General features: G+C 49.3%; 2 protein-coding genes across 4 annotated transcripts; one reads left to right on the top strand and one right to left on the bottom strand.

Annotated features, from left to right (window-relative positions):
- Positions 1 to 10: 10 nt before the first annotated feature.
- Positions 11 to 25,694, top strand: pomgnt1 (protein O-linked mannose N-acetylglucosaminyltransferase 1 (beta 1,2-)). Of its 3 annotated transcripts, XR_008413657.1 has the most exons (23): positions 11 to 655; positions 1,600 to 1,699; positions 1,772 to 1,887; positions 2,768 to 2,833; positions 2,988 to 3,101; positions 3,156 to 3,273; positions 3,479 to 3,577; positions 3,647 to 3,774; positions 3,992 to 4,062; positions 4,836 to 4,911; positions 5,051 to 5,134; positions 5,326 to 5,367; positions 5,446 to 5,504; positions 6,181 to 6,253; positions 6,805 to 6,933; positions 7,032 to 7,157; positions 7,238 to 7,302; positions 7,861 to 7,905; positions 8,388 to 8,523; positions 8,581 to 8,690; positions 8,772 to 8,849; positions 25,194 to 25,364; positions 25,474 to 25,590. XR_008413657.1 is itself a non-coding variant. In XM_053853508.1 (22 exons), the coding sequence occupies exons 1-22, from the start codon at positions 536 to 538 to the stop codon at positions 25,547 to 25,549; spliced, it is 2,031 nt and encodes a 676-aa protein (XP_053709483.1). In that variant the 5' UTR covers positions 11 to 535; the 3' UTR covers positions 25,550 to 25,694. The 3 variants fall into 3 exon arrangements, 2 of the variants coding, with proteins under 2 accessions (XP_053709483.1, XP_053709475.1); XM_053853508.1 differs by lacking the exon at positions 25,194 to 25,364 and having other exon boundaries at positions 25,474 to 25,694; XM_053853500.1 differs by lacking the exon at positions 25,474 to 25,590 and having other exon boundaries at positions 25,194 to 25,421.
- Positions 15,146 to 24,581, bottom strand: LOC128752815 (tetraspanin-1-like). The gene is made up of 9 exons (XM_053854459.1): positions 24,359 to 24,581; positions 23,711 to 23,964; positions 23,584 to 23,646; positions 20,305 to 20,511; positions 20,041 to 20,115; positions 16,669 to 16,767; positions 15,529 to 15,672; positions 15,384 to 15,467; positions 15,146 to 15,328 (listed from the first exon to the last, which is right to left on the bottom strand). The coding sequence occupies exons 3-9, from the start codon at positions 23,638 to 23,640 to the stop codon at positions 15,269 to 15,271; spliced, it is 726 nt and encodes a 241-aa protein (XP_053710434.1). The 5' UTR covers positions 23,641 to 23,646; positions 23,711 to 23,964; positions 24,359 to 24,581; the 3' UTR covers positions 15,146 to 15,268.
- Positions 25,695 to 27,607: the final 1,913 nt, after the last annotated feature.

The following is a 27,607-nucleotide window of genomic DNA, read 5'->3' as shown; positions in this document are numbered from 1 at the left end:
ACCAACACGGCACGTCTCTTCTCATGACATCACGCGACTTTAAATCTCGTTTTTTAGTGACCCCCATTGCCCGTCGTAGCAATCGAGAACGTACATCTTTCAATTAAATTTTAATTCAGTGAAAACACGACGCGGTTGGGGTGACTTTCCTGCAGTACAAACTAAACATCGATAGAGGGCGGTAAGTAGCGTGTGCTCCCGATGGTGTTCCGTTTGACCACAGAAGAAGCGACGACGTCACCAACGTAGCATGTAGCGGCTGGAGCCCGCTCGCCTCATCTCTCAAACCAGAAGTGAATAAAATGCAAATTTGTCGGTTGGCGGTGAGCCTGTGCATCGGTGGCGATAGAATGGGCTCAGACGTTTGTGTTTACGCTCGCTGTGTAAATAGTCTTAGCTAAAGCTCAAGTTGGCGGCGGCGGCTATAATCGGGTCGCAACTCGTCCGATCCGCGGATTGAAGCCTACCGGCGGGGAGGCGATGTTGGACGCGTGGAGGTGAGTTTGTGGAGCTGTGCTGTCGGCCGGTGAGCGGGATGGACACCTGGACCCCCAACCCCCGAGCCAAGCCCTTCATACCCCGCCAGCAGAGGAGCTTGTACCTCACCTGGAAGTACAAACTGACCAACAAGCGCTCGCTCCGTCGCCTCTGCCAGGTGAGTCCTGGTCTCTCATCTGCGTGTGGGTCCGAACAGTCTGGGGAAACCCACTAAAGCATGACATTTGGTGGATGACTTTTTTGTGATCTGATCTTACAAGGCCATGGTGTGATAAATATACTCACCTTCACCTTCTTCTGCCGCTTATCCGGGGTCGGGTCGCGGAGGCAGCTTTCGGAGGAGGGAAGCCCAAACTTCCCGGTCCGCACAAACCTCCTCCAGCTCCTCCCGGGGGATCCCGAGGCGTTCCCAGGCCAGAGCGGAGACATCATCTCTCCAGCGAGTCCTGGGTCTTCCCCGGGGTCTCCTCCCAGTAGGACATGCCCGGAACACCTCCTCAGGGAGGCGTCCAGGGGGCATCCGGATCAGATGCCCGAGCCTCCTCAGCTGGTTCCTCTCGATGTGGAGGAGCAGCGGCTCCACCCCGAGCTCCTCCCGGATGACCCAACTCCTCACCCTATATCTAAGGGTGCGCCCAGCCACCCTGCGGAGGAAACTCATCTCAGCCGCTTGTATCCGCGATCTCATCCTTTCGGTCACTACCCAAAGCTCGTGAACATAGGTGAGGGTGGGAACGTAGATCCATCGGTAAATCGAGAGCTTGGTCTTGTGACTCAGCTCCCTCTTCACCACGACGGTCCGATACAGCGACCGCATCACTGCTGCCGCTGCACCAACCCGTCTATCAATCTCACGCTCCCCTTTTCTCTCACTCGAGAACAAGACCCTGAGATACTTAAACTCCACCACTTGGGGCAAGAACTCTCCACCGACCCTGAGAGATAATATACTCTGTTTCGTTAGAGACCCGCGTCACTCTAGACGGCGGACATCGTCCTGATCCCCTCGCGGGTGGTAATGTGTGTATTTCATTAGGTAGAAAAGCCGGGAATGAAATAAGCCATTTGCTACTTAGCTGAGACATCAGTGTTTGTCTGCAGGCTGGCGCCGTGCTGTTTCTCCTGGTCACAGTCATCGTCAACATCAAGCTGATCTTGGACACGAGGCGAGTCGCCAATGAAGAAGCAGCGCAGGAATATGGTGCGGAAATCGGTGATGCTTTTGACTGATTTTCATGGGCGGAGCTTCAACTTTGTCCTGTCTCCGCTCCAGAGGATGTCCTACCCAACATGGAGACGCCGCGCCGTCCGGCGAAAGGACGAAAGGTCCTGGACATCGAGGTGTACTCCAGTCGCTCCAAAGTCTATGTGGCTGTTGACGGAACTACTGTGAGTTCTCGCTCGCTCACTTTAAATCGGGGTATCTTTCCCTCTTTTCATCTTGGGGCCCACCTTTTCCAGGACAAATGGACCTGGGGCCCGTTCATGGAAGACAACTGATTCATTACTCTTGATCACAGTTGTCTCCAGTAAAACCATATTTACTCTACTCACACGTAGACAAACCAAAACCTCGTGAAATGACAGGAAAGCATGTGATCAGTGCAGAGATATTTGTCATGGAAAATTCAAACCTGCCACTGAACCATCTGCAAGTTGTGTTCATCAAATTCACTGAAGGGAAAAAGACTGAGTTTGTTGAGAAAACTGTACATCTGAATGTAACACAGATAATTAAACAAGGTCTAAATAGCCTGAAATAAAAGTCACATATTCTCCAAATAGTTTTCCCACTGCTGGAATAATAAGGCCATCTAATCCTTAAATCGAGTAAGAACTGCTCCATAGGTGGCAATAGTATCAAAAGGGCGCGTCTCAAGGCCCAGAGGCCTGAAACAATAAAACCTTCAGCGGCCTTCTCGGAGGCTCTGGTGGCCCAACCATGGGCCTCGGCCCTGTGCTAAGGCACCGCTGGTTCATTTATTACGTTGCATCCCAATGACCAGAGCTACAGAATTCTTCAGACAGGAAGTGGCCATAGACGTCTGAGCATGTTGAACGTCTGCTACACATTCATCAGCTCAAGTTAACATGTTTACAAAGACATTCATTTTGAAATGCTGCTGCAGGAACAGCAAGTGTCGTCCGCTTGTTGTTGTTGTTGTAGGATTCAGCGATGGAGTCAAATGCCAGAGAGTCAATGTCCCGCCCTCGGTACTGTTTTGAGGTCGAGGTGGAGTTTTTCTGACTCTGGGCCTCATTTGTTCAGGTGTTGGAGGACGACATGCGGGAACAAGGCAGAGGGATCCACGTCATTGTCCTGAACCAGGCGACGGTGAGTTCTCAGCTCAGCTTCTGTCCCTCTGTCGCTTGACTCCTCATCCTCCGGCGCTCTCTCACTTCAGTAAAGATGTCAGTCACCAGCTCTGTAGCCCAAAACTTGCCAGCAGCAGCAGCAGCAGCAGCTCCCATCATGTTTGGTGTTTCAGGGTCATGTGATGGCAAAGAGGATCTTCGACACCTACTCCCCCCACGAGGACGAAGCCATGATCCTCTTCCTCAACATGGTGACGCGCGGCCGAGTCCTCATCTTCACCATCAAGGTACGAAGACAGACTCGTGTGTCCGCCAGGGAGTTTTAACGTTGCTCTTCTCAGGATGAAGGGACGTTCCACCTCAAGGACGCAGCCAAGAACTTGCTCAAGGGCCTCGGCAGTCAAGTGTCCCTCAGCCTCAGCTGGAGAGACATGTGGACGCTGGTGGTGAAGAAAGGAGGTCAGGCGTCTGTTTTTGTTCATCTCATGTAGTCAATATATGTAGAGTAACACCTTTGCAAAGCAGCACTTTATGCCAAAAGGCCTTGAAAAAGTCATGACTTCATCGAACACCAATGGGCTTCATGGATTGGTTGCATTCAATGTTCTCAATCACAACAGGTGTTTGTGTTGACTGTGAGTGGCTGTTGCTCGTTTTCTCTCAGGTCAGGTTTATGGTGAGAAGCACTCCAAGTCTCCAGCTCTATCCACGTGGGGCGACCCGGTGCTCTTGAAGACGGAAGTGCAGCTGACGGCTTCTGAAGGTGAAACTCACAAACGTGTCCTCACCACGAACCTGCAGCTCAATTCCAACGCCGCCTGTTTCCGTGCAGAGGCCGAGTGCCACTGGGCCGACACGGAGCTGAACCGACGCAGGAAGCTCTTCTGCAGCAAAGTGGAAGGATACGGCAGCATCTGCAGCTGCAAAGACCCGGCACCCATCGAGTTCAACCCCGATCCAGTAAGACTCAGTTCAAGTGTCCGTTTGTCTTCCTCATCTCCAAAATTCTTACTCCCACGTGCTCCACTCTCCACAAACCGTCTGTCCTCCTTTGACTCTTAACTTCTCCATGTGTTCCCCTGATGTACTCATGTTAGTGACTCGGGTTGAAAACTTCAGAGCCCAAGTCACGTGGCCACAGTTGAATTCTTAGGTCATGAACCTTTGCTCTCTTCAGCTGCCCATCAACAACGTCTTCAACGTACCAGTTGCTGTCATTGCCGGAAACAGACCCAACTATCTCTACAGGTGAGTTGTTGTTTGTGTCCACTGAAGTGACAATGGACCACATGAACGTCTGTGCCGGCATGAACACAGTACGACTGCGGAAATTATGCCGCGGGTATGTTGGGGTTTTGTGGCCGTAGAATAGTCAGAAACATTTTCATGAGCTTTTTTCTCCTCTTTTTTTCCAAGATACATTCTTACAATTTACTGTATGTTGCTGTTACTGAACACTGTCAGGGTTATTCAAGTTATTCCGTCTGTCTGCTGAACTGATCGAGGGAGAACTCCAGTCAATGTCCCTGTGTTTTTAGCTAGTCTGTGTGGTGCAGCCTAGTGGTCTCACGCTCACCCATATTCACTGCATTTTAATTGAGACTGGAGTTTCACTCTTAATGTGAAACAGCGCTACACAACTTGCATTCCAACTAAAACCACATCGTACTGTGGGGAAAAAAGTAGAGTTCAACTCAAATACACTGGTCCTTTGTTAAGTGGTGACTGTTGAAGCACCTCTGGATAAAACATGATTTTATAAAGTTGTCAATGATATTGTATGGCCTTTCTTCCATTAACTGATATCTGTTTGTTGAACAAAAAATACTGTAAAATGAACATGCTAACATTTACTTGGGAAAATAATTCAGTTAGAGGCAATGAAGGAAGAAGATGATAAACTTAAAGTCAAGCACAATAATGTGCTTTATTTAGAATGAAAATGGTAACTGTATTTTTGCTCTGACCTCATGAGAGCTGTGTGACTTCACACCCCTGCACTGACCCTTGTTGTTTTTCAGGATGCTCAGGTCACTGCTGTCCGCTCATGGCGTCAACCCACTGATGGTCACCGTCTTCATCGACGGGTACTATGAGGTGGGTCGCATGGAACGCAAATCTTGTGAGGAGTCACACAAGTCGGTTGCTGCCTGCTTTGTGTGACTTGTCTTGGCCAGCTCCTGTCAGTCTCTGACAGAGGACTGAGCTCCTCTATAATGTGTGTGTGTGCGCGCAGGAGCCGATGGATGTGGTGGAGCTGTTCGGTCTGAAGGGAGTCCAACACACGCCTATCAGTATTAAGAACGCTCGGGTCTCGCAGGTGAGAGGTGTGTGTGTGTGTGTGTGTGTGTGTGTGTGTGTGTGTGTGTGTGTGTGTGTGTGTGTGTGTGTGTGTGTGTGTGTGTGTGTGTGTGTGTGTGTGTGTGTGTGTGTGTGTGTGTGTGTGTGTGTGTGTGTGTGTGTGTGTGTGTGTGTGACGTGAACTCAGTTTCATGTATGTGTGTGTCGCAGCACTACAAAGCCAGTCTGACAGCAACGTTCAACCTTCACCCGGTGAGTCTTTTCTCCATGACCTCGGTCCAAATCTCGTGACGGTCCAAAGGAGATCTAGGAACCTTCTTAATTCTCCAGGAGGCCAACTATGCCATCGTGCTGGAGGAGGATCTGGACGTCTCCATTGACTTCTTCAGGTACAGGTGTCCTATTCTACTCGCGTCACTCTGTCTGTTGATGATCGAAATGATATTTGCAGCCGGGTGGTTCTCCCCTTCGCCTCAGCAGCATAGGAGACTCCTCCCCTGCGAGTTCCGCCCCACCTTCTTCTGTTTCTCCACGAGGGGGCAGCAGACTCTTTACTTTACTCCTGTACTGTTCCTTGTTGCCGCGCAGCTCTGGCTGCTCTCATGGCCTCTCGAGTGTGTCGATGACTGATCATAGCACTGTGGATTCTTTGTTTGGCACATGCACAACAATGAGGAGGGAGCTCCCCAAAGCTTTCACATTCGCCAAGCATTACAGCGCAAACTGCGTGAGGCAGAAAAGAGCAATAATAGGGGAGAATATGAAATAGGAATGCGAATTGTAACGATGAAAACCTTCTGTAGAAAAAAAAATATTAAGGTAAAAGATATCTTAACTGATCCATCCCAGTCAGTCTCTGACAACATTTGGCTTTGGTCAGATTTCATTTGGTTATTCAAACCCTCTGCCTGTCTTCCTCTTCATCTCCCACACCCTTGGTCCTGTGCTCCCTCCTCCACAGGCCTCTGTCCCACCTGACTATGAGAACCTCAGTATCATCATCTGTGACTTTTCAAATCCAGAGACTCTTCACCGTCGCATTTTCTTCTGCCCTCTGACCCCCAGTTTCCTGAGTCAGACCATCCACCTGCTGGATGAAGACGAGAGTGTGTACTGCATCTCCGCGTGGAACGACCTGGTGAGTTTGGATCTCCTCAGCTGCAGACGGTGGATTGATAAGCTCTAATGTGTCACCATACAGTGAGTCTGTGCAGGTTAGATTTGATTGGGAACGTAGATGATGTTTAACAACTTGGTCGAAGTATTACCTGAGGACACTGTCCTCCACAAGATGCCTCCACATCTGGTTCTGCTCTGAGTCTCTCCCGGATGACTGAGCGTCTCTGTGAGAGAGTCCAGACTGAAACCCCATACTCCCACCCCAGCCCACCCCACCCCACCCCAGCAGAACAAACGGACCCCTCAGATATTGTTGAGGGTGAAGCACCAGTGCAGTGTTGACGGCCCACACTCTGGAGAACGTATTTATCCTGTGTGGTGTGATGGAATCGAAACACATCAGTATCTGCTCCTCACCTGCTCGCCCAGTCCTTTTCCACAATCGAGACACTGGGTGATGTAAGCTCTCAGCTTTCGCACGACCTGCAGGTGAAATCAAAGCAGGGTGCTGGATCTGGTTCTGCCTGCAGAGAATCCCAGCTTGATTTCATCCCTCTGACCTCCGTGCAGGGTTACGAGCATACGGCGGAGGACCCGGCCCTGCTGTACAGAGTGGAGAGCATGCCCGGCCTGGGCTGGGTTCTGAAGAAGAGCCTGTACAAGGACGAGCTGGAGCCCAAGTGGCCTACGCCAGAAAAGGTTCAGGACTTTCTTGTCAAGTTCACTAGATGGTTTCAAGAGTGAAGGTGTAAGTGTTTGCTTTGTGTTTGGTTGATCTGTCGCCGTGTGCTCCTCAGCTGTGGGACTGGGACATGTGGATGCGGATGCCGGAGCAGCGGAAAGGCAGAGAGTGCATCATCCCAGACGTGTCCCGCTCTTACCACTTCGGCATCATCGGGCTGAACATGAATGGATATTTCCATGTGAGTTCCCGGGTGTTTTTTTATATCGCGCCGCTGTTCGCCAGAGATGATTCGTGTCCTTCTCAACTCTCGTCCTGCAGGAGGTTTACTTCAAGAAACACAAGTTCAACACGGTTCCCAACGTCCAGCTGAAGAACATCGAAAGGTTCGTGGCGCATCGCAGGCATGCCGTTGATACATGTGGCAGGAACTGCTCCCAGAAAAGATGAGCGATCAATATATCTGTCGTGAGACCAGTTTATGATCATCAAATAGGCTCTCTGTGCTCATGAGACACTTCTGAAGGTCAAGTCTGGTGGCTGGCGATATTCCGCCTGCATTTAAAACAGGTGCTCTGCTTTGGTTCCCATTTGGACTCGAAGTGTTCAGTTGTCAGAGGCATCCGAAATGTCAGCAACAACCATGGAGTCCAGACAGAGGAGAAGTTAGTTGCCGAGTGACGGAGGAGATCTTCCATCCAATGTCTGGTGCTCGTCAGAAGTCATCAAGGTAGTGTGAGATTCTGGTGAAGGCCTCACAGAATGAAGAGATAGATGAAGCTGCTGAAGATGGCTTCAGTAAAAATCAACTGGTCATAGTTGTTCTGGGAACACACAATTTGTTGCAGCGTTCAAAACACATGAAGTGGCTCAGTTTCAACCAGACATTGAGTCTTGGTTTAAGTTCCTGCTGACAATGTTGTTTGTCATTCTGTTTCTCACAGCTTGAAGATCGACGCTTATGAAGTGGAAATTCAAAACTTGCTGAGGTAAGAGTGAAGTCACACAGCTATAACTCCAGGAGTGCAAAAAAAACCTTAAGCTCTTCTCACCTCACTTGGATGGTTTCGTAAGTTTGTTAGCTTGAATTGGGTCAAATGGACAGGGAAAGTCAGTCGAGGTGCGCTGTGGCGCAGCCTGCCCTCGTGCTGACTGTACTCACATTGGAGTGGAGGGCAAGCAGATGGTCTTCCCTGCCGTCCGAACAGCGAGCTTGGTGCCCGAGTGCTGCTTGTTGAAGGAAGTCTGTTCAATGGTGCCACCTCCTCCTCAGGCCATAATTCTGCCTAATACTGCAGAGAAAGCCTTTGTCAGTACAGAGTGGTGGATGTATTCCAGGAAGAGAGGAGATGACATTGTAAAGTAGAAGATCTCCTCATGTTGTTCAGAGAAATTCTCACCAGGTTCCCATCGAAAGCTCATGGGACTGGCACTTGAAACTCTCTTCAATCTCTTCATGGTGTCCCTCCAGAGAGGCAGAGGTCCTGGACCACTCCAAGAATCCCTGCGAGGATGCGTTCGTACCAGACACAGAAGGAAAAGTCTACATCATGTTTATCAAGATGGAGACGGAGGCGGACACAGCGACCTGGACCGAGATGGCTAAGGTACGCCAGACATTCCTGCGGAAACGGACCCGGGCACTGACTCCGGTCTCCTCTCAGTGCCTCCACATTTGGGACCTGGACGTGCGCGGATATCACCACGGTCTGTGGCGACTCTTCAGGAAGAAGAACCACGTGCTGGTGGTGGCCACGCCCATCTCTCCGTACTCGTGAGTCCCACCCACCTCGTACAACTGCGGATCGCTCTCAACAGTTGTGTACTAAATGTCACTTTCTAAACATCTCCTCAGTGTGAAGAAACCAGCCAGCGTCACCCCGGTTCACCTGGAGCCGCCACCCAAAGAGGAAGGAGCACCGATGGATCAGATGTAAACACACACTCACACTCGGGTGCAAGCCTTAGCACACTTTAGCGCGTCATGAACGGCAAGTCATACTGGATGATGGTCAAAGGTCCAAATCCGTCCAGAAGTGTGGTCACTTCCTGCCCCAGAATCAACCGCGGGACAATCTCCAACCTCGACTGAACATTCTCACACTACTGATGTCTCCATTCTGGTCTATTTATTTCATCCTGCGATCGCTCCCCGGCTCTCGTCGCGCGAGTCACGTGTACATACATGTAAACATGCCAAATCTATATTTTTGACAAAGAAGGATTCACATATTTTTCAGAGTTTGAACGATAAAAGTGACTTTCGATCGCGGCTTCATCAACGGTCTGTTTCAGTTGTCAACTGCCACTCAAAGTCCAGTATGAGTTGAACCGAAATATTTGATAACGTTGGCCACCCTCGACGGAAGGTGCAGACCTCCTGGAGCCCAGGACCGCAGCACCATGCGTGAGCTTGGAGCTCACATGTTGGACCTTCGCGAGGATTGGCCCCAGGTGTGGCCCGCGTCTCTCTCAGCATTGCTTTGTTTCCCGCTCCTGAGCGTCCCAAGGATCTGTACCACTGATTGGCCCGAGTCAGGTGCAGTTTGAAGTCAAGATGATGTCAACATTTGGACGAGACAACTGGTGGGTTGTCTGCTGCTTTGACTTCACCTGGGATCGGGATCAGAATGGCCCAGCAGCTGTGCTGTGCAGACACCTGCTGGAGCCAGACCAGGCGGTCCAACATTCAGGAGCAAGCCACTGGTTCTTTCTTGATGGGACCAGGTCACACCTTATCCACTGAGTTAAGGAAACTTGGACAGAACCAGCTCAGGTTGCTGCTTTCCTCGTCTTCGATAGGAAACCCGTGGTGAGACCTCAACCTCTGGAAGTGGCAGGCCCAGAACAAAGTGCCAGCGATCAAACTACTATGTGATGCAGGAGCCCTCAAGTCACCCGGTTATTGTTGGTCTGTCTCGGCTCTGACCTGCTGGGTTTTACGACCCTGACATGCTGCTTCCTGGAGCCAGCGCTCTGCCTTTTTATGGCCACAAACGCTCTCTCACTTCCTGGACCCAGGATCATTCTGCCTCTTGTTTCCAGTTTTATCTGTGAAAGGCTGCAGTCTGTGACTATTTGTTGAGAGAAAACTGCAAAGTGGAATGTCACATTTTTTGGTTACGAGACGCCCATTCACAAGGATTGCCCAGGGTCCCTCTGGGTCTGGGTCTGGCCCCCGTGTGCCCCCACGGAGAAGACCAGAGGGAAAGCTTATTTTAGATTTAATGACTGGAAAATAACTGCGAGTCAACATGTTTGTCTTAACATTTCACTCACCATTGATGCTCTGGAGACGCCAGAAGCTTTTATATGAGTGTCTCCATCGATCTTGGAAGCTCCGCTGACTCTTTCACGAGAGCTGTCGAGGTTTCGAGGTGTCGAGTTTTTTTTTTTTTTTTTTTTGCTTTGTTTGTTTTGATAGTTTGAAGTGCTGATCTGTGAAAGAAAGAGTTTTAAAGTTGTGTTAAATAAAGTTGTTGGTTTTCCACATGGTTTCAGAGTTGTTTTTCTCAGTCTGATGCTTGCACCTGCTTGGTTTAAACTTGCTGCTCCTGATCGGTTGGAAGTAGACCCTGCTCCAGCACTGCACTTCTGGGGTTCAGGTTGACGCCTGAGCTTGATGGCATAACCAAGGCAAACCAGCCATTGACCCAGTGTCTCTATATCTCTTGGAATGGAAAATTAAAACGGTGAAGGGGAAAGTGTGTTTAGAAAATGAGATGCAGCCTTACAGTATTTTACAATGGACCTTTGTTTTTCCTCTTCTGTGTGTTGTTTTACTTTTTTTTTCTGAGAAGAAAAAATACAAATTGTTATAGAAATTGTCTGAAAATGAGTGACTAAAACAAAAATGAATTAAAAAAAAAGTACCATTAAATACCACCAAGCGTTTTACCAATGACAGTAAAATCTCTTAATATGTTGGCGTAAAGTTCAAGTTGAAAGGTTAATTTAACAATGTAAGGGTAGAATTTTGAAACGCCAACTGCCTCCAGCTAAAAACTAAATATTTTATATATAATATTTGATTTAAAAAAATAATAATATATATTAAAAAAAAAATTATATATATATATATATATATATATATATATATATATTTAACAAATATATATTCGGATTAAAATTTTTGAACGTTTTCGTTTTTTTTTTTTGAAAGGTTATTGTTCATACTTTATTCATATGTATTCACGTTACAGCCTGCGTTAACTCGCCCGGTTCCCCACAATTGTCTTGTCAATCTGGGCGCTCCTTGGTGTCGCCCCGAGTCCAAGACCAGGTGGGGTTGCATGTCTGCAGTTGTTTTCCGCTGCAATGGAAACCGGTGCAGTAACCTAAGCTCGCTGATAGATGGCCCCAGGAGAGGCGGTCCTGTTCTGGTGGCAGGAACCGAACACAGCTGTTGAATACCAAGGCAGTATTCACTCCCAACCTCCAGCGCTCCTACTTCCCCGCTCTTGTGCGTCGTAATCCAGTGTAATGGAATGAGGGGACGCCTTAACGTCATTGAACACCAGTGGTTTCTTGTCAGTGTAGGAAGTGGCTTTATTTGATTTGTTTTGAAAGTCTCACCAGGTACTTTCCTGACCACATGAAGGAACAATAAATAAATAGATAAACAAGACAGGAGATGAGAAATATTTGCATGCGTAAGACTGGGCCCTCAGAGAGAAAATGTTTTCCCTGGTAAAATTACATGTTCATGGCTCGGGGACGGTTGTATGAGTCGAAGTAGCAGTTGAGGACAAGTAGTTGTAATACAAAAAGTTGGTGGTGAAGTTCTCGTAAAACAGTAGTAGTCGTAGTGGGATTAGCAGCAGCAAGGGGAGGGAATAGTAATACAAGAGGAAGATGTAATTATTGTGATAGCAGTGGAACAGGAAGATGTACAAGTACTTGTTCCCGCAGTGGACGTAGTTGGTGCAGAGCAAATGCAGTGTGAAGGATTGGAGTTGCAGTGCTTGTCGTACTGTGTTCATTTGAGTGTGAGTATTTCACGTGAGAGGAACTTTCTTACGCTGAGTTTAATGATCCACTCTGGAGACATGCACCCTCTGAATGCTGATGGTCCCGGCCCGCTGAGATGCCGCCGAGCAGTGGAGACGAATGAGTCCTCCGTCGCCAGTTTGTTTGGGGAGCGGAGGAGTCATACGTCACCTGGAGTCCTACCCGTGGAACAGTTGTAGAAAATCAGTTCTGCCTCCGAGCGAGTGATTTATCGCGACGCTTGACCCAAAAGTCACGGTGCCACATTTGTCCTTGCGTGGGAGTGTGGACTCCTCAGCCATTTGCATACATTTCCCTGTAGGCTTGTGCCGCTGGCTTATTGTCATCCTGACACACAGAGGCTGCTGGTTGGATTCCAGGAAATAGTGGAGCCACACTGTGATGAAGTACGACTCCGGGAACATGAAGTTCTGTTGCGCTCAGCCAGAACATTAGTTGATTTGTGTGGGTGGATCTGTTGTTTCTGTGCCTCCGTTTGGTTTGTCTCTTTCTGTCTGTTGATTTCCTATGTAATTCTTGCGTCAATTATTTGTGTTTTCTGTCATGACTTTTAGCGACGTCGACAGATTTGTGTTTATTTTTTCTACAATATTTTGGATTGTTGTGAGGGATTGATGTCTGAACCCCCTGCAGTTGTACAATGACGTGGCTAATATACGGATTTTTACGGGCGTACAATAATCTCCGACATATCGAGCCTTGTTACATCGAACCGATGACATCACAGGCGTTTTATTACCCTGAAGTGCACCTTCTCACTAGGGATACGCCGATTTGTCATGGATCATGATCGGCCGATTTCAGCGTGATCCCGAATGTCGATCGCTACCTGTCACTCCAGATCACAACAACTTATCACGTGTGACAGTGGTCGCACTGATGAAGCCCCGCTGGTCGTGATGCGCCCGCTCCTCCCCACTGGCTGCTCACTCAGCAGCAGCATGTCTGCTGTGGAGCTTCTTTCAGTCTCTTTCAGTTTGCATCCTGCAGCACATGCAGCGGACAGTGCTGTGCAGGGCAGCACTTCAAATGAAACACGCCATTTTAGGCTCCAGCACTTGACGGAGCACGGAGAGTTTTCTGGGCTCATGAAAGTGAGACCGCTGGTTCCTCAGCAGCAGGCCGTCAGCGACGGTAAGTAGCGCGTAGCAACACGTGCCAGTCCGAGCATGACATTCGGAACGCTAAGAAATAATGATTAATTTCACCGAGTTAGATGACCAGCTTTTCTCAGGTGTTGTTTACGTGGAGACGCAAACGGAAACGACCGGAGCCGTCGCCATTTTGTAGTCAGGTGCACCTGAATCTGAAACTTTAGAAAACGTCCGGAGCGGGAACTTTCATAAATGCAGTGCTCGCTGTCCTGCTACAGTATGTGAATATTTCACGGACCCAGCTCAGTCTCTAGAGTCTCACCTGCGACGAGAGTCTCACATCCAATGTTTCTCACTTGTCCTTTTGACAGAATAGCTGCTGCATTCAGCAAGGTTTTTATATATATATATATGTGTGTGTGTGTGTGCGTGTGTGTATGTATATCTCCGGCAAAAGTGCCCCTCAAGTACAGCTATTCGAGGAATGCACACACACGATCAATATTCCATGGCGAAGCTGGCCAGCTCAGAAATGACATTTAAAAGGGGAGTGGACGCAGGCACACTTTGACACAAGCCAGTGCCTTCTGACTGACAGTCGTAAATGAGCAGGATTGTGTGTGCGTGCGTGCGTTATACACCGGATGACAGACTTGCTCTGAGCACCGCGCAGGTGTGTAATTGTCTGCGTGGTGAGCACTTTGCTTGTTACTGGTGAAAACAAACTGACTGTGAGAACAAATAATCTTCATCGTCGCTGCTGGTTGTGTGTTTGTTCTCCGCTCGATCCATTACCTTCACTCAGATACACAACACGCTAACCACTGCAATTCACATCCCAGGGAGTTTTGAGTTTCCTTGCCATGAGTCTCTCACTGTGACGACGAGAGCACAATAATGACCTCCACAAAGGAATCTGATTATCTCAGTGCTTGAACGCAACATGCCAGAGACTTGAGAGTGCAGTTTTTTTGTTAAATATGTAAACCCTTTATAAGTGTTTTAGCATTATATATTGACATTCTGATGGGTGATTATATTTATTTTATTTTTATTTTATATTCATTTATATTATTGTTTGTTTTATTTATTCTTTTACGTATCCTTTTTATATTCCTTCATGTCTTACTGACATAACAGATTTTTTTTTCCTATTTTTTTCTTTAAAATGATTTTACATTTTTGTGTGGTGTTTTTTTCAAGAAATGGGTTTAAACCTATTTCATATATTTTGTTTTCACAATGACTCTGTCGATCTGAAAAGTTGGCAGTGAGCCGATGATGAAGGGGCGTTCCTCATTTCAAAAGACGTTTCCATCCTCAGAGTCACAGATAAGGCTGTGGAACTTCTGACTTATGATCATTTGTCTTCTACCAAGTTGGTTCTGTTGTGATAAACATAATACTAATTCAGCGCAGTGTTGCACAAAGCCAGAACCAGACACGCGCCACGATGGTCTCACGACAGTCGTCGGCTCCTGTCGCTGGTCCCTTAGCTGCAGGCAAACGAGCTCATCAGAACTGTTATGTGACGGCCCCTAAAAGATGTAAAGCCTCATAAGAAATGGGTGAAGCCACTTATCAAGAGACAACTGGCAACCATCGGCCTCATCAGTACCCTGCAGCTGTGCAGGAACCTTTTGGCCTCAACCAGTAGCAGTATCCAGGGTAAAAGAAAGACACGGCAGCGTGTGAGAAGCAGAGTCAAAACTCTCCTGGGAACGAGTAAGTCCCTTTGTTTACCCACACGCATTCTATGTTTTGTACGGGTGATCCCTTCCAGAACAACGCGGTTTGAATTCAAATAAGGCTGTTGTCTACTTGAACCTGCTCTTTTGCTTCAAAAAAAAAATTGTGAGACTTCCTCCTCTTCTGTGCTTGTCTACGTCACAAGATGTGTTTGACCCAGTTATGACAACCGAGCGCCACACTTGTCTGCACATTTTAACGGAAATATATATTTGAATCTCCGCAGAATAAAAACGCAGAATGTCACCTATCTATTTATGTCTTGATGCCGACGACCCTCTGTGAGTACAGTTTCTTTAACCGCATTCAAGCTCTTTGTTTTTCCCCCTCGAGGTGTTGACGGTGTGTTTATTTCTCTTCTGCCACTGAAGGAGGCCAGAAACGTGTTTGTGCACGAGCCGTTTTATTGATGAGTATTTACAAATCATGGTGGTAATAGGGAGGTGCACCGTCGTAGACCAGAAGATAAGTCGGCATCGCTGTCCAGTCGTCCAGCAGCTTAGGAGAACCTCTTGTCCAACTGCGAGAACAAGTATATGGCTGTGATCATGGCGCCGATCTGTGGAACAAACAAGTTTAGGATCTGGACTCCATTGGCGTCGGCCTGCCGTTACCTGTAAGCCGCAGATTCCTGCACCGATGCTCCCGACAATCTTGAAGTTCTTCATGACCAATGTCACGATATGGTCGTAACAGCCCTGTGGGACAAGACGCCGCGTCACTGAGCCGCCGCTAGGCCGGCACACCTGCCACACTTACCGGCAGATTAGCGTTGCTGGCTTCGGCGAGGGGGCAGGATGTGGCATCAGGCAGGCAGCATGGAAGTGGCATCATATCTGGTTGGTTCTTGGTGAACAGTGAACCCTTGAAGTCGGTGTAGTTGTTGAATCCACAGCACTTGAACTGAGCGGCAGAGGGTTACTGGGTCAGAGTGAGCGTGTAACTCTGTAAATACTCTCTACATACGCGAGTAATGTGGAGACTTGACCGCCTGGGCAATACTCACACCTGCTGCATCTGTTCTAAATGTACTTTAAAGGAGGAGGTTCTCAACACCATCTTACTCCAACAACCCAACGTAGCAGATACTGTCAAGAACATTCTCTACAAAGCCCAGCTCTACTTGTGACAAAAAGAGGGGAAACCATTGGGGAAAATGTGAAAAAAAAGTTAGAAATAAACAGGTTTGAATTTGCACAAAAAACCTGTCAAGAAGACATTTAAAAAACTTCTAACTTGGAGGTGATAAAATGAGAGAAACAGAATGTACAGTCAGAAAGTTGTGTTGAAGGTAGACCAGATAAAGTCGGCTGTCGAAAACAGAAAAAAGCAACAACCAGAAAATGAACAATGTTTGGAGAGAAAATTAAGCAACACGCAAAAGGTCTTTCACCTTTAAACTGGAGAAATAAAAGCAGCAGGTAAAAGGAAAGAAAAGAATGGAAAATGTACAGGGGGGAATACATTTGAGATTGTGTTATTATGAAGGAAAATTTGGGAAACCTCTGTTATTTAAAAGAGAAAATGGTTTTGATGGTGAAAATGATGTTGCGGAAACAATCTTAGAATGGATTGAAATTTGATTTTTTTTCCCCACATCAAATTAGTAGTAAGTACCAATATTTGGACGTGGCTCAGTCTTGTTGGAAAATGTAGCCAAAGAAAACAGAGGAAATGGTTATATATGTGGGAAGACTGCTGTTCAGGTGTCATGATAAAGGAAGAAAAAAGAAAAGGTGATAGTAAAAAAGTGTAAGAGAAAAAAAGCTGTCACAAAGATAATAAAGAAGAAAAAATGTTTTTTCTTTATCCCCTTCAGTAAACTCAAGTGAGCACGACTATTGGGAATCTCTAAGCTCAATAACGCTGTCAGTTTTTTTTTCCGGTGGCGAGACGAACCATTCTCATGGTGTTGTCCCACATCAGCGTCACAAACTCGTCGTCTGCGTAGTCTTCTTTCAGAGCCGACATGGCCCACTTTTCCAGGATGGACTCCGCCTGTCGGGGGGAAGGGACAAGTCCAAATTTGGTTGGAGTTTTGTCGCGGAGTATGTTGCGTCTGAATGCCATGAAAGAATGGTAGTTTAAGAGTCATTCAGGAGAGACTCCAAACACAACAACAAGCCAGTCAGGTTATCTTGTTTGGACTCCGTAATGAGGCGCCCGGTGGCTGGTGTCACTGGTCACGCAGCCCGCCACGCAGAGGCAGGGCTGGCACGCGAGAAAGCCCCGCAGACGTTTGAAAACTTGATAGATGTTGGATCCACATTCCGCCAAACCCAGCTCCGTCCACATATATTTAATAAATCTCTCGCAAGGCACCTGGGAAATAAACGGCCGTCCGGAAAAATGGAAATAAATCAAAGCTGAGCCGTGACTCCCCGTTTTTTTTAGGGAAGTAAACGTGCAGCATTTACATATATATTGATGCTCCTGCTGGTGGCAGTCAGGACACGTTCGGTCAGGTGTTTAGAGCCAGTCAGAGGGAGTCTTTTGTTGTGCAGGACTCGCAAACACACCTCTTCCGCCTGCGAGTTCCCCCCGATTTTGATTAATAATGGCGCAGACACACAAAGGCCGTTTGATGAAGAGTGTGTGTTGACTCCGTATGTGCATGTGTGTGGAGGCAATCTCGCAGGGCAGCATGTTCTCACGTGCCAGTGAAGGCGCCTGGGGGGCTGGGGATAGATGCCACAATTAAAAGTGCCCCCACAAGAAGCCGGGAGAGTGCTGGAGATCAGAGCGGGTTATTACCAGCCGGCTAATTCATCACTGTCACTCGCCGCTCGCGCCCCGCCACGTCCTGCAACGCACGCACACGCCTGGCAGGACAAAGGCGCCGCTAACACACCACAGCGTCCAGGCGAAGGGGCGATAACGCATCCATCAATACAGCCGCGATAAGAATCTTCAGCCGCGTGTCTTATTGATCTGCTGTTGGGCTTCCAGAAAATAATTGTTGGGATGTTTTTGGGGGGAATGACGACCAGTGCGCGACACCACTTGTACTTGTACTCCCCATGTCGGGTTAGGGGTAGTCTTGCTTACGCTAAGGAACTCTTGGTGAATTTTCTGGTCCCGTTTGACAAGTGGTTCCGACAGAGAAAGGTCTTGTTCCTTCGACTGGAAGTGCAGAGCTTTGTCTTTTGGCTCAGCTATTTCTTCCCCAGGGCTGAGCCGAGAAACAGCCGCCCACCCTTCACAAACGTCGCTCACATTCAACCGCACTGTTCGATGCTCACCTGCCCTCACCTGCCCTCACCCTGCCCTCACCCTGCCCCCGCTGCGATCGCTCGCCGCCCGCTCGCTCACACGTTCCACCTCCACATAGAAACCTTCCATTGGATCGCCCGCCAATCTTTCTTCTCCAACCCCAATCTCCTCGCAGCCCGGTGCTAATCTCAGGCGACACCTCTCGGCTTGCGTCATCATTGTTCGCACGCGGCTATTGATTGGCGTCCCTTTTAGAGCGCAGGTAATTGGTTTTAATCCGCTCCCACTCGCTGATGAGAAATTAAAGCAGCGATCAGCACCGGATTAGCTTTCTTAAGAGCACCTTCCTGCGGCGGGTCGGAGTGAGGCGCCATTCATTCAGCGTCACGTCACATCTATTTCATTAATCCGCCGTGATAAATCTTCGGCCTGGCGACTGGCCGATCAGGAACATCTCATAATGGCGGCTGGAATTGGTTATTAAATCTCTGTTATTCTGACCAGCTGAAGGTTATTGGCTCGCTGCTCGCACCCGCCGGCGGCCAAAAGGCAGATTTGCGTGGCGGCGGATAGATCAACACTTTATTTATCGCTTCCTTTGGTTGTCTGCGTCGCCGCCTCTTAGGTATTGACACAGGAGACTCATATATATGCTTATGAGATGTATAGCGGCCATATTCATTATTCTGTGTTTGTGAGTCTTATCGAGGCAGGGGACCGCTGAAGTCATATCCGCGATGGCGGCTGTGATGTCCTTTGTGTTTGCGATGAACGTTAGCTAACAAACAGCGCATTTAATGGACCCCGCCGTCTCCTTAACAAAGACAAATCCAGGAGTCCAGCATTTGGAAGCTGGCCACTGCGCCAGGTGGGGCGCTACGTTCACGAGTTTCTGCGTGTAGACCGGTCGCTACGTGTTGTCGGAAAGGTGTTGGACTTTTTTTTGTAGACGTGGCGTGGTTCTTAAAGGTTTGGATCGCTGCTGGATATTTATTTTTTAATGTTGAGATCACACCAGTGGTAGCTTTATAAAAGTTTGGGTGGTTTTATTTTACTTCTGGATGGACTCCTCAAGTTTAAGCCCCTGCAGATCTAACTAGTAACAAAACCACCGCAGATCTCTACATGATGGAAGCCACCTCTGATCGAAACTTTGTGAGGACCGCCACAGATCTGAATCATCCCGCCAGACTCCAATAAATCCACTACTGGTGGAGTTGTCCGTCAAACCATCACTGTTCAAAGCGTAAATAAAAACCAAAGTGCCACAGATGTGACCTGCAACCAAAGCCACCACAGGTCTAAACTTACTTTGACCCACCACGGACTAAAACAAACTCACATAAATCCACCACAGATGTTAAGGTTCGCTGAAACCACCGCTGTTCAAAGCAACCACGGATCACAAGCAAATTGAAACCCCCAAAAGAAAGGAACCATAAATCTAAACTCAGATGAAGCCACCACAGATCTAAATAGGTCACTGAATTGGAATTGAAGCTGAAGTGAGTCTCATGTGCTTGATCACATAACTGACTTGAGCGTCCCTACAGCTGGACCCCGTGGAACCTCCTGGTCCCTGGAGTCAGAGTTGATACAAACCATCTGAGCTTTCCAGAGCTGTTGTCATTTTGGACGTCTCACTTATCTGTCCTGTCTCTTGAAAGGGACGTGGCGGAGTTATTCTCTCCATCGCGACCTCACTCACTCACTCACTCACTCACTCACTCACTCACTCTTTTGAAATCCTTGTAATTATTATCCGCTAAATGGAAATGGAGCGTGTGAGAGAGGAGGCTGGGATGTAAATAGGCTGCTTTGCATATAAAATGCTTCAGCTTCAATATTCCAGAGTAATAAATTGCTCAAAGTGAGAGACAGCGGCGGCCGGGGGCGATCCGGAGTCATTAAGTAGCTCGACGTACTGAGGCAGACATAAAGAACCTAATTCAATGATGGCGGCGGAATTTACACGGAGATAAAACCCAGAGTGAGAGCAGGACGTGCCAGGGCAAGGGGGGCGCCGGGAGCCGCGCTGAAACAAAGAGAGGAACTTACAAATGAAGAGTAGACCGCCATGGCCGCCGCCACTCCCACCGCCGCGATGAAGATGATGAGAATGGCCGAGAAGAACTGCAGGGAGGAGACAGGTTAGAGGGGGGGGCGCCTGAAATCACCACAAGAGACAGCCGCCTGACCTTTTGCAAAATCACTAGACATCTGAACTAGCAGAGCCGCCACAGTGCTGAAGGGATTCGCTCAGATGCTTGACCAGGTTTGACCTCTCACCAAATGCTCTTCGGAGACGAAGGAGCTACGTACCGTCATCAGCAAGCACTTGTTCTCCTTGTGAGCGCTGCAGCCGCCCAGCAGGCCCAGCAGGCACAGGATGCCCCCGGCGGCGGTGATGATGTATCCCACGATGACGTACTGGAGGATTTGTTTGGGGAGCGGCCCCAAGAGCTGCAGCAGAGAGCGCTTGTCCACGATCACCCAGATCCCCGTGGCCAGCAGGACTGCGCCGCACAGCTGAGACACAGAAACCAGTTGATCAGCACAGCTGCCACCATTGCAAGTTAGGAGCTCGGCTTCAGCGTCAGACCACCAGACTGTAGTTGCACTTCTCTCAACCGCCTGAGTGGCAGTCATGAGCACAAGTGAAGTTGGACGTATTAACAAAAAATTTAATCTGGTAGAGGTTGCAGGTTCAGTGGCTACCAGGCTACAGTATTGTCGGATGTCATGTGATGTGCAGAGGAGCATAAATCCTTGACTCTCGGTGAGTTGTTGGCTCATAAGACCGAGCGAAAACATCAGAAATCGGGTGCAACTGGTGAAGCTGACCTTCTCGGACATGACTCGCTCAACTGGTTGACCAGGTTTCATCAGTTTGTGTCGAGTGAATCCTCAGCCACGCACCTCACCGTGAGTGAGCGGGTGTGGTATCGATCGGGAGCTGCTCTCACTGTCTCAAAGAGAATTTAAGTCTTTGTGTTCGGCTTCAACGTGACGCGGGGAATGTAGCGCCATCATCATTGCTGGTCAGTGTCAGGCCCCAGCTCTACGTTTCTTCCAGTTTCAGCCGCGTGTCGTCCTGGAGAGGAGCATTCGCGGTTTGGTGGCATTAGATTGCATCATGGCTGTTTGCTAATGCTGTGGTTTGTCATTGTGACCTTCAGTTCACACCTGCGAGTCTGACACAGCCATGACTCGTTGGAATCATTGGGGGTTTTACATTTTATTTGTTTAATCTTTTTTTTTTTTTCAGGTTTTGAAAACTGCTTCCTCTGCATTTCATGATTATTATTTTTTAATTGATAGATCAAATTGCAGTCTACTGTTCTTTAATTCAGCACATGTATCATAAAAACTTGATACACTGCGGCGACGCGTTGATGATAAGGTTACACCGACCAAACCCTGGATTATTTCTGCGGTCCTTTGTAATAGAACTTTGCCATGTTTGAGGCACGGTCTCTCCTCTCTTTAGCCCTCCGTTGCTGAATTTGTCCTCGAAGTTGAGGCTTCTTGTGTCTTGGATCCGCACTCGTCTCCCTTCTGGATACGTTTTGGGACTCGGACTGGTCCAGGTCGTGACTGAAGCCACTCCACGTGGCTGTGATGCTGGTGTCATCATGTTTACCTTCTCTCTTCCCCCCCTCCCTTCTCGGTGCAGACCTGATACAGTCTGTCAGACTCCATCAGCTTGGTCGCAGTCAGCAGAGCCCCAGTTCTTCATCAGACGCCTCCCTCTCGGGACTCGCTCCCCCTGCTCTCTGTCTCCTTCCCATCTATTTCAGAGGCTCTGCACCCTTTGCTGGGGGTGAATCTTTCCCTTCAGCGAGTGCTAAATGCGATCCGACAAGCATATTGCCGTCTGCATCCATCAGAGCTTCGCCAGGTGTAACCACGGCTGGCACTTTTTAAGACGGCTAATTCTTTTCTCACGTCTTGAGGCAGCGAGGGGGAGACGTGGAGCCTATCCACTTCTGGCCGGACAATGGAAGAGATGGGAAGATAAAGAGACAACACAGAGAACAGTCCGCTCTGACGGAAATGGAATTGCGTCCGAGAATGAGAGAGACGTCATCCATCCGCCTGATCGAAATCAGACTCTCCGCCAAACTAGGAGTCTTTTTCCGACACAAAGCAGAGACGTGGAAATTCTTGTTCGCTCTCCTCCGGGTTGAAAGTTGAACAAAGCATGTTTTGGAATGAGTATAGCTTGTGGGGCATCACAAACTCCGTGTGTCCAGTTTCATTTCCCAACAATTCACGAGCGGCTCCCAGTAAACACTAATTCGTGCTCATGCTAAGCTAATGGCGGGCATTTGGATAAGAGCGACCACTGAGCCATGGACGGCGACAAGGTCACTTTCATTGCCAACTGCAATTGGGGTTTTGTGTGACTCAACACTTGATCTCAGACAAATCTTTGGAGCTGTTTTTCATTTTCAAGCCCAATGTTTTTTAGGGAAAAAAACCTTTCTTTTATATCCTTCATTTTCACTGGAAACCTGTCTGGTGTGTCCCATGTCCTCCTCCTTGAACACCTCACTGTGTTAGCGGAGCAGAGGTTCTTCCCTGACTCTCTCCTGGATGACTGTGCTTCTGTGTCTCAGAGTGTCCTCTGGGTCACTCCGAAACTGGCCACAGGTTAGAGGAGAATCCCGGTGGCGAGAAGCAGTCTTCTGGCTCAGCTCTTTCTTCATTGCAGCCCGTCTGTCCATCTCCTGGACAGATGACTCCTCCAGTTAGGGAAGGATCTCGACTTCAACCTGTAGAGGAGGGTCCAGAACCCTCTCAGATTCAGAGGAGCTGATACTCATTCAGGTCTAAGCCGGCAGAACCACTCAAGGCGGAGATGAGATCCGCACCAAACACAGGACTCGCTACATTTTCTTTTGACTGTGTGGTTGTCGTTTTCTTGCTTTGTGGTGGCTTGCATCTCACCAACGACCACTGTCAGAGCTTCTTTGGAACTTCCACGAGGACAATTCTGTCACTTTCCACAATGCAAAGACCTCTTTATATCTGGTATATCATTGCACTGGAGCAAGACATCTCACCACCAGAGTGGGTTTTCGTACTTGGCCCACTATTAGCCGTTAACGTCGATGCCTCTGTGGCACTCCTTTCTTCTGCGGTTGAGACGAATGGGTCACCGTCTTTCAACTGAGATCTATTGGCATCATCCACTTTTCATGGCAACTGTATTTTATTTTGACACTGCACAACTAAAAAAGCAGACTATGTTTCATATATTACGTCGATCGCCGTCATTCAAGACTGGGGTCTAGTTTGGCAACGCAACGCTTTGTTCTGACTTTCATTTTAATTTATATTACATCGCATATTTTCATCACTTTCTAATTGGTTCATTTGAAGCTTCTTGCAGTACACTGATTTTACTCCTCATAAATGCACGAAATACATCTTTACTCTTGTTATTCTCCATTACTGCGTGAGAAACCCACCAAATTCAGCATCCAGTCATTAGGTTTGGTTTTATTTTTTTTTCTAATTTATTTATTTTTAGGATCTATTTTATTTGTTTTTTAGATGTTCTCTTTGTTTCTGCTGGGCCGGACATTTACTCACCGATATAAGAAAGTTGAAAACCATCATCATTAGCTTGAAGAATCCGAAGCACATCATTTTGATCTAAAAGGAGACGAAAGATTAGTTCTGGAAAAAGGTCCCTGGGCAAAGCGGCGTCGACTCCCACCTGAGTCCAGAGCAGATTCAAGCGACGGGTGTTGAGAAGGTAACTTGGTCAGGGGAGCCAGGGAGACTGCAGAGGTCCATTGATGCTGCGGTAGAAGTGCGAGGCCACCCAGTGGGCGTGGCCGGAGAGAAGGCTGAGGTGCAGCGGAGCGAAGGGGGGGGAGGGCTCAGGTGGCGGCTCTGACCCCTGCAGGTGTCACCGAATGCAGGAGGAGTTGAGGTTTCGAAAAGATGGTGTGGTTTAGCCGAGGGACGCTGCGGAAAGAAGAACAAGATGCTAAAAATAACTTTGAAGGAATGTGACGCAACACCGCCGGAGAGTCTGCGACCTGGTGACAAAGGAGTTGTTTCGTCTTTCAAAGGATTCAGAGCTCACATGGTAACAGAGTAACGGGTGGCAAAGCTTCCCTGCAGTAACCCCCCGCCTTGAAATGGGAATGGTTGCGCTACAACACAGCACGCCATCTTCCTCAGCAGTGTTGCGTTTTTCTGTGTGGATTTGTTTCATCCCTTTACCACGACTGCCGAACGCTCTGCCTCTGAAAGTTCTGCCGCTAAGCTCGAGAGATGCTAATCTCGCAAAGACGGCGGAACTGTGTCGATGGAGGCGCGGGGAACTTGGGAAGGTTCCCGTGTGGGAGATACTCACCAGATGAGTACTAACACAAGTTCCTGTAACTGAGTGTCCCGGGTGCGAACCGAGGGCCTTCTAGACATGGCGCCTGCTGACGTCAGCATTCATCTCCATGGAGTTCCTCGGGCACTGGAGGTCTATTCCCAGGTACTGAAATGTCGTCCCAACAGCTATGTGTTCGGGGGGCAGTCAGACCGACCTGGGTGTGTGAGGAACATATAGAGTCGCATACGAAAGGACACCGGCGAGTTCCAAGGCGCCGGTGTCGTCGTGACTTTGAGGTCAAGCTCATTAAAGGACAAAAGCATGAAAGAACCTGGAGATGGAAAGAGGCGGGTGCTGAGGCGGCTTCGTGAAACAATGGCCATATTCCCAGAGATCACAAGATGGCACCCTCTGCCCTAAAATCCTTGGCTTTGAACTAGCATTTCAGTGACACCTCACGTCGACGGACGGAGCTCTGAAAATGAGGAATGTCTCATGATGCGAAAGCCACTGTCGAAGTCGTCGACTTGTGTCCGAGTGTTTATTGACAGAAACAGGTGTGCAGTGTTGGTCAGAGTGCAGGGAGCCGAGGGTTTGAATCCTGGTGAAGAAGCTTTACAAAGGTGGTGGCTGGTATTTTGTGAATAGTCAGTCACTTTTCCATCAATGAAATGCTTGTCCATGCTGTTTCCTTTCTTAGTCTCCAACAGTCATGAGCTGCCCGTGTCACGCTTCGAGCTTTGACTCCTTACCGCCCCGGTGGTCGCTACCTAAGCTGTGTGTTTCACCTCAAATCATGGCTTGACTCGTTGTTAGGCTTGACTGACAGGTGGTTTAAACTTCAGCACTTGTGGTCCGTCCACAGAAATGAAGGCAGCGATGAGGAGAGTGCAGCAGGATGGATGATGGTGAAGGTGTCAATGGAGGAGGAGGATGGCAAGAGGTGGTGGAGAAAATGAAGGAGTTACTTTGGAAACTCATCCAAGGATGTTTACTACACTCTTCATACCATCATCAACGTCTTGGACCCCAGAATGTATTTAAAAAATATTTTTACGTTTGATTTCAAAGTACAAATGAATAATGTTTGACACTACGAAAGCTGAGAAGAACCATCTGCCTTTGTTCTCCTTTGTTCTTCTCAGGCTGCGGTGGCTCCCTCTGACCGCTAGAGGGCAGCGCTCGTCTTCTCTGACCACTTCCTTTGTGTCAGTCCTGTGAAGGAAGGCTTTGTCCCTCAACGTTCAAGCTTTACAGTAGGAACCTGTTTCCCGCCAGAATCCTCCAAATTCATTGACTCTTTGTCTTGTTCTCCTGCCGCACGTTTGAAAAGATAGTTGGAAGGATGTCGACTGGCTTCCTCTGTCCTCCCCTGTCCTCCCCTCACTCCTCCCCTCCATCCTCTCCTTCATTCTCCCCTCTGTCCTCTCCTCTGTCCTCCCCTGTCCTCCTTTGTCCTGCCCTCACTCCTCCCCTCCTTCCTCCCCTCTGTCCTCCCCTCACTCCTTCCCTCTGTCCTCCCCTGTCCTCCTTTGTCCTCCCCTCCATCCTCTCCTTCATTCTCCCCTCTGTCCTCTCCTCTGTCCTTCCCTGTCCTCCTCTCACTCCTCCCCTCTGTCCCCCCTGTCCTCCTTTGTCCTGCCCTCACTCCTCCCCTCCTTCCTCCCCTCTGTCCTCCCCTCACTCCTTCCCTCTGTCCTCCCCTGTCCTCCTTTGTCCTCCCCTCCATCCTCTCCTTCATTCTCCCCTCTGTCCTCTCCTCTGTCCTTCCCTGTCCTCCTCTCACTCCTCCCCTCTGTCCCCCCTGTCCTCCTTTGTCCTGCCCTCACTCCTCCCCTCCTTCCTCCCCTCTGTCCTCCCCTCACTCCTTCCCTCTGTCCTCCCCTGTCCTCCTTTGTCCTCCCCTCCATCCTCTCCTTCATTCTCCCCTCTGTCCTCTCCTCTGTCCTTCCCTGTCCTCCTCTCACTCCTCCCCTCTGTCCCCCCTGTCCTCCTTTGTCCTGCCCTCACTCCTCCCCTCCTTCCTCCCCTCTGTCCTCTCCTCTGTCCTTCCCTGTCCTCCTCTCACTCCTTCCCTCTGTCCTCCCCTGTCCTCCTTTGTCCTCCCCTCCACCCTCTCCTTCATTCTCCCCTCTGTCCTCCCTGTCCTCCTTTGTCCTGCCCTCACTCCTTCCCTCCGTCCTCCCCTTTGCCCTCCCCTAACTCCTTTCCTCCGTCCATCCCTCTGTCCTCCTTTGTCCTTCCCTCACTCCTTTCCTCTGTCCTCCCTTCCGTCCTCTCCTCAGTCCTCCCCTCTGTCCTCACCTCCGTCCTCCCCGCCGTTCCCCCCTCCGTTCTCTCCTCTGTCCTCTCTGTCCTGTCCTTCCATTGTCCTCCCCTCCATCCTCCCCTTCATTCTCTCCTCCGTCCTCTCCTCTGTCCTCCCCTCACTCCTTCCCTCCGTCCTCTCCTGTGTCCTCCTTTGTCCTCCCCTCACTCCTTTCCTCCGTCCTCCCCTCCATCCTCCTTTGTCCTCCCCTCACTCCTTTCCTCCGTCCTCCCCTCCATCCTCCCTTCCATCCTCTCCTCACTCCTTTCCTCCGTCCTTTCTTCCGTCCTCTCCTCAGTCCTCACCTCCATCCTCCCCGTCCTCCCCTCCATCCTCTTCTCCGTCCTCCCTCCGTCCTCTCGTCCGTCCAGCCCTCCGTCTACCCCTCCGCCCTCCTCTTTGTCCTCTCCGTCCACCCCTTTGTCCTCGCCTCCATCCTCCCCTCCATTCCCTACATCCACCCCTCTGTCCTCCCCTCCATCCTCCCCTCACCCCTCCCCTCAGTCTTCCCCTCTTTCCTCCCCTGTCCTCCCCTGCATCCTCCACTGTCCTCCACTCAGTCCTCCCCTCTGTCTTCCCCTCTATCCTCCCCCTCTGTCCTCCCCTCTCCTCCCCTCCGTCCTGTACAGTAGGAACGCTTGTGTTCCCCGCCAGGATCCTCCAAATTCTTTGACTCTTTGTCTTGTTCCCCTGCCACACATTTGAAAAGACAGTTGGAAGGATGACGGCTGGCTTCCTCTGTCGATGAGTTGCGCGCCATATCACTTGAATGGTCGTCTTGTGCGTTATGACAATCTCACCACGCTGTCGTTGAGCCGCCGCTCCTTCATCTGGGCCAGAGACGCACCTGTCTGGCTTTGTTAGCCGCTAAACCCTTAATAACCGGGGGTCTGCGGCCGTCCCTCCGCGCACACGCCCTGGCTTGCCAGGGTTAATGACCGGAGGCCGCTTCTTCATCACCAGTGACGGGA

Source organism: Synchiropus splendidus, chromosome 1 (genome assembly GCF_027744825.2).
Source record: "Synchiropus splendidus isolate RoL2022-P1 chromosome 1, RoL_Sspl_1.0, whole genome shotgun sequence".
NCBI lineage: Eukaryota > Metazoa > Chordata > Actinopteri > Syngnathiformes > Callionymidae > Synchiropus > Synchiropus splendidus.
This window is presented reverse-complemented; position numbering and strand designations above follow the sequence as displayed.

Excerpts from the sequence above, each read along its gene's own strand:
- pomgnt1 (XM_053853500.1), top strand. The coding sequence starts at position 536 with ATGGACACCTGGACCCCCAACCCCCGAGCCAAGCCCTTCATACCCCGC. Across the intron at positions 3,102-3,155 it reads TCCTCATCTTCACCATCAAG|GATGAAGGGACGTTCCACCT; the intron begins GTACGAAGACAG and ends TGCTCTTCTCAG. Across the intron at positions 4,912-5,050 it reads TCATCGACGGGTACTATGAG|GAGCCGATGGATGTGGTGGA; the intron begins GTGGGTCGCATG and ends GTGTGCGCGCAG.
- LOC128752815 (XM_053854459.1), bottom strand. The coding sequence starts at position 23,640 with ATGATGTGCTTCGGATTCTTCAAGCTAATGATGATGGTTTTCAACTTT. Across the intron at positions 20,512-23,583 it reads TTTTCAACTTTCTTATATCG|CTGTGCGGCGCAGTCCTGCT; the intron begins GTGAGTAAATGT and ends TCTGTGTCTCAG. Across the intron at positions 20,116-20,304 it reads ACAAGTGCTTGCTGATGACG|TTCTTCTCGGCCATTCTCAT; the intron begins GTACGTAGCTCC and ends TCCTCCCTGCAG.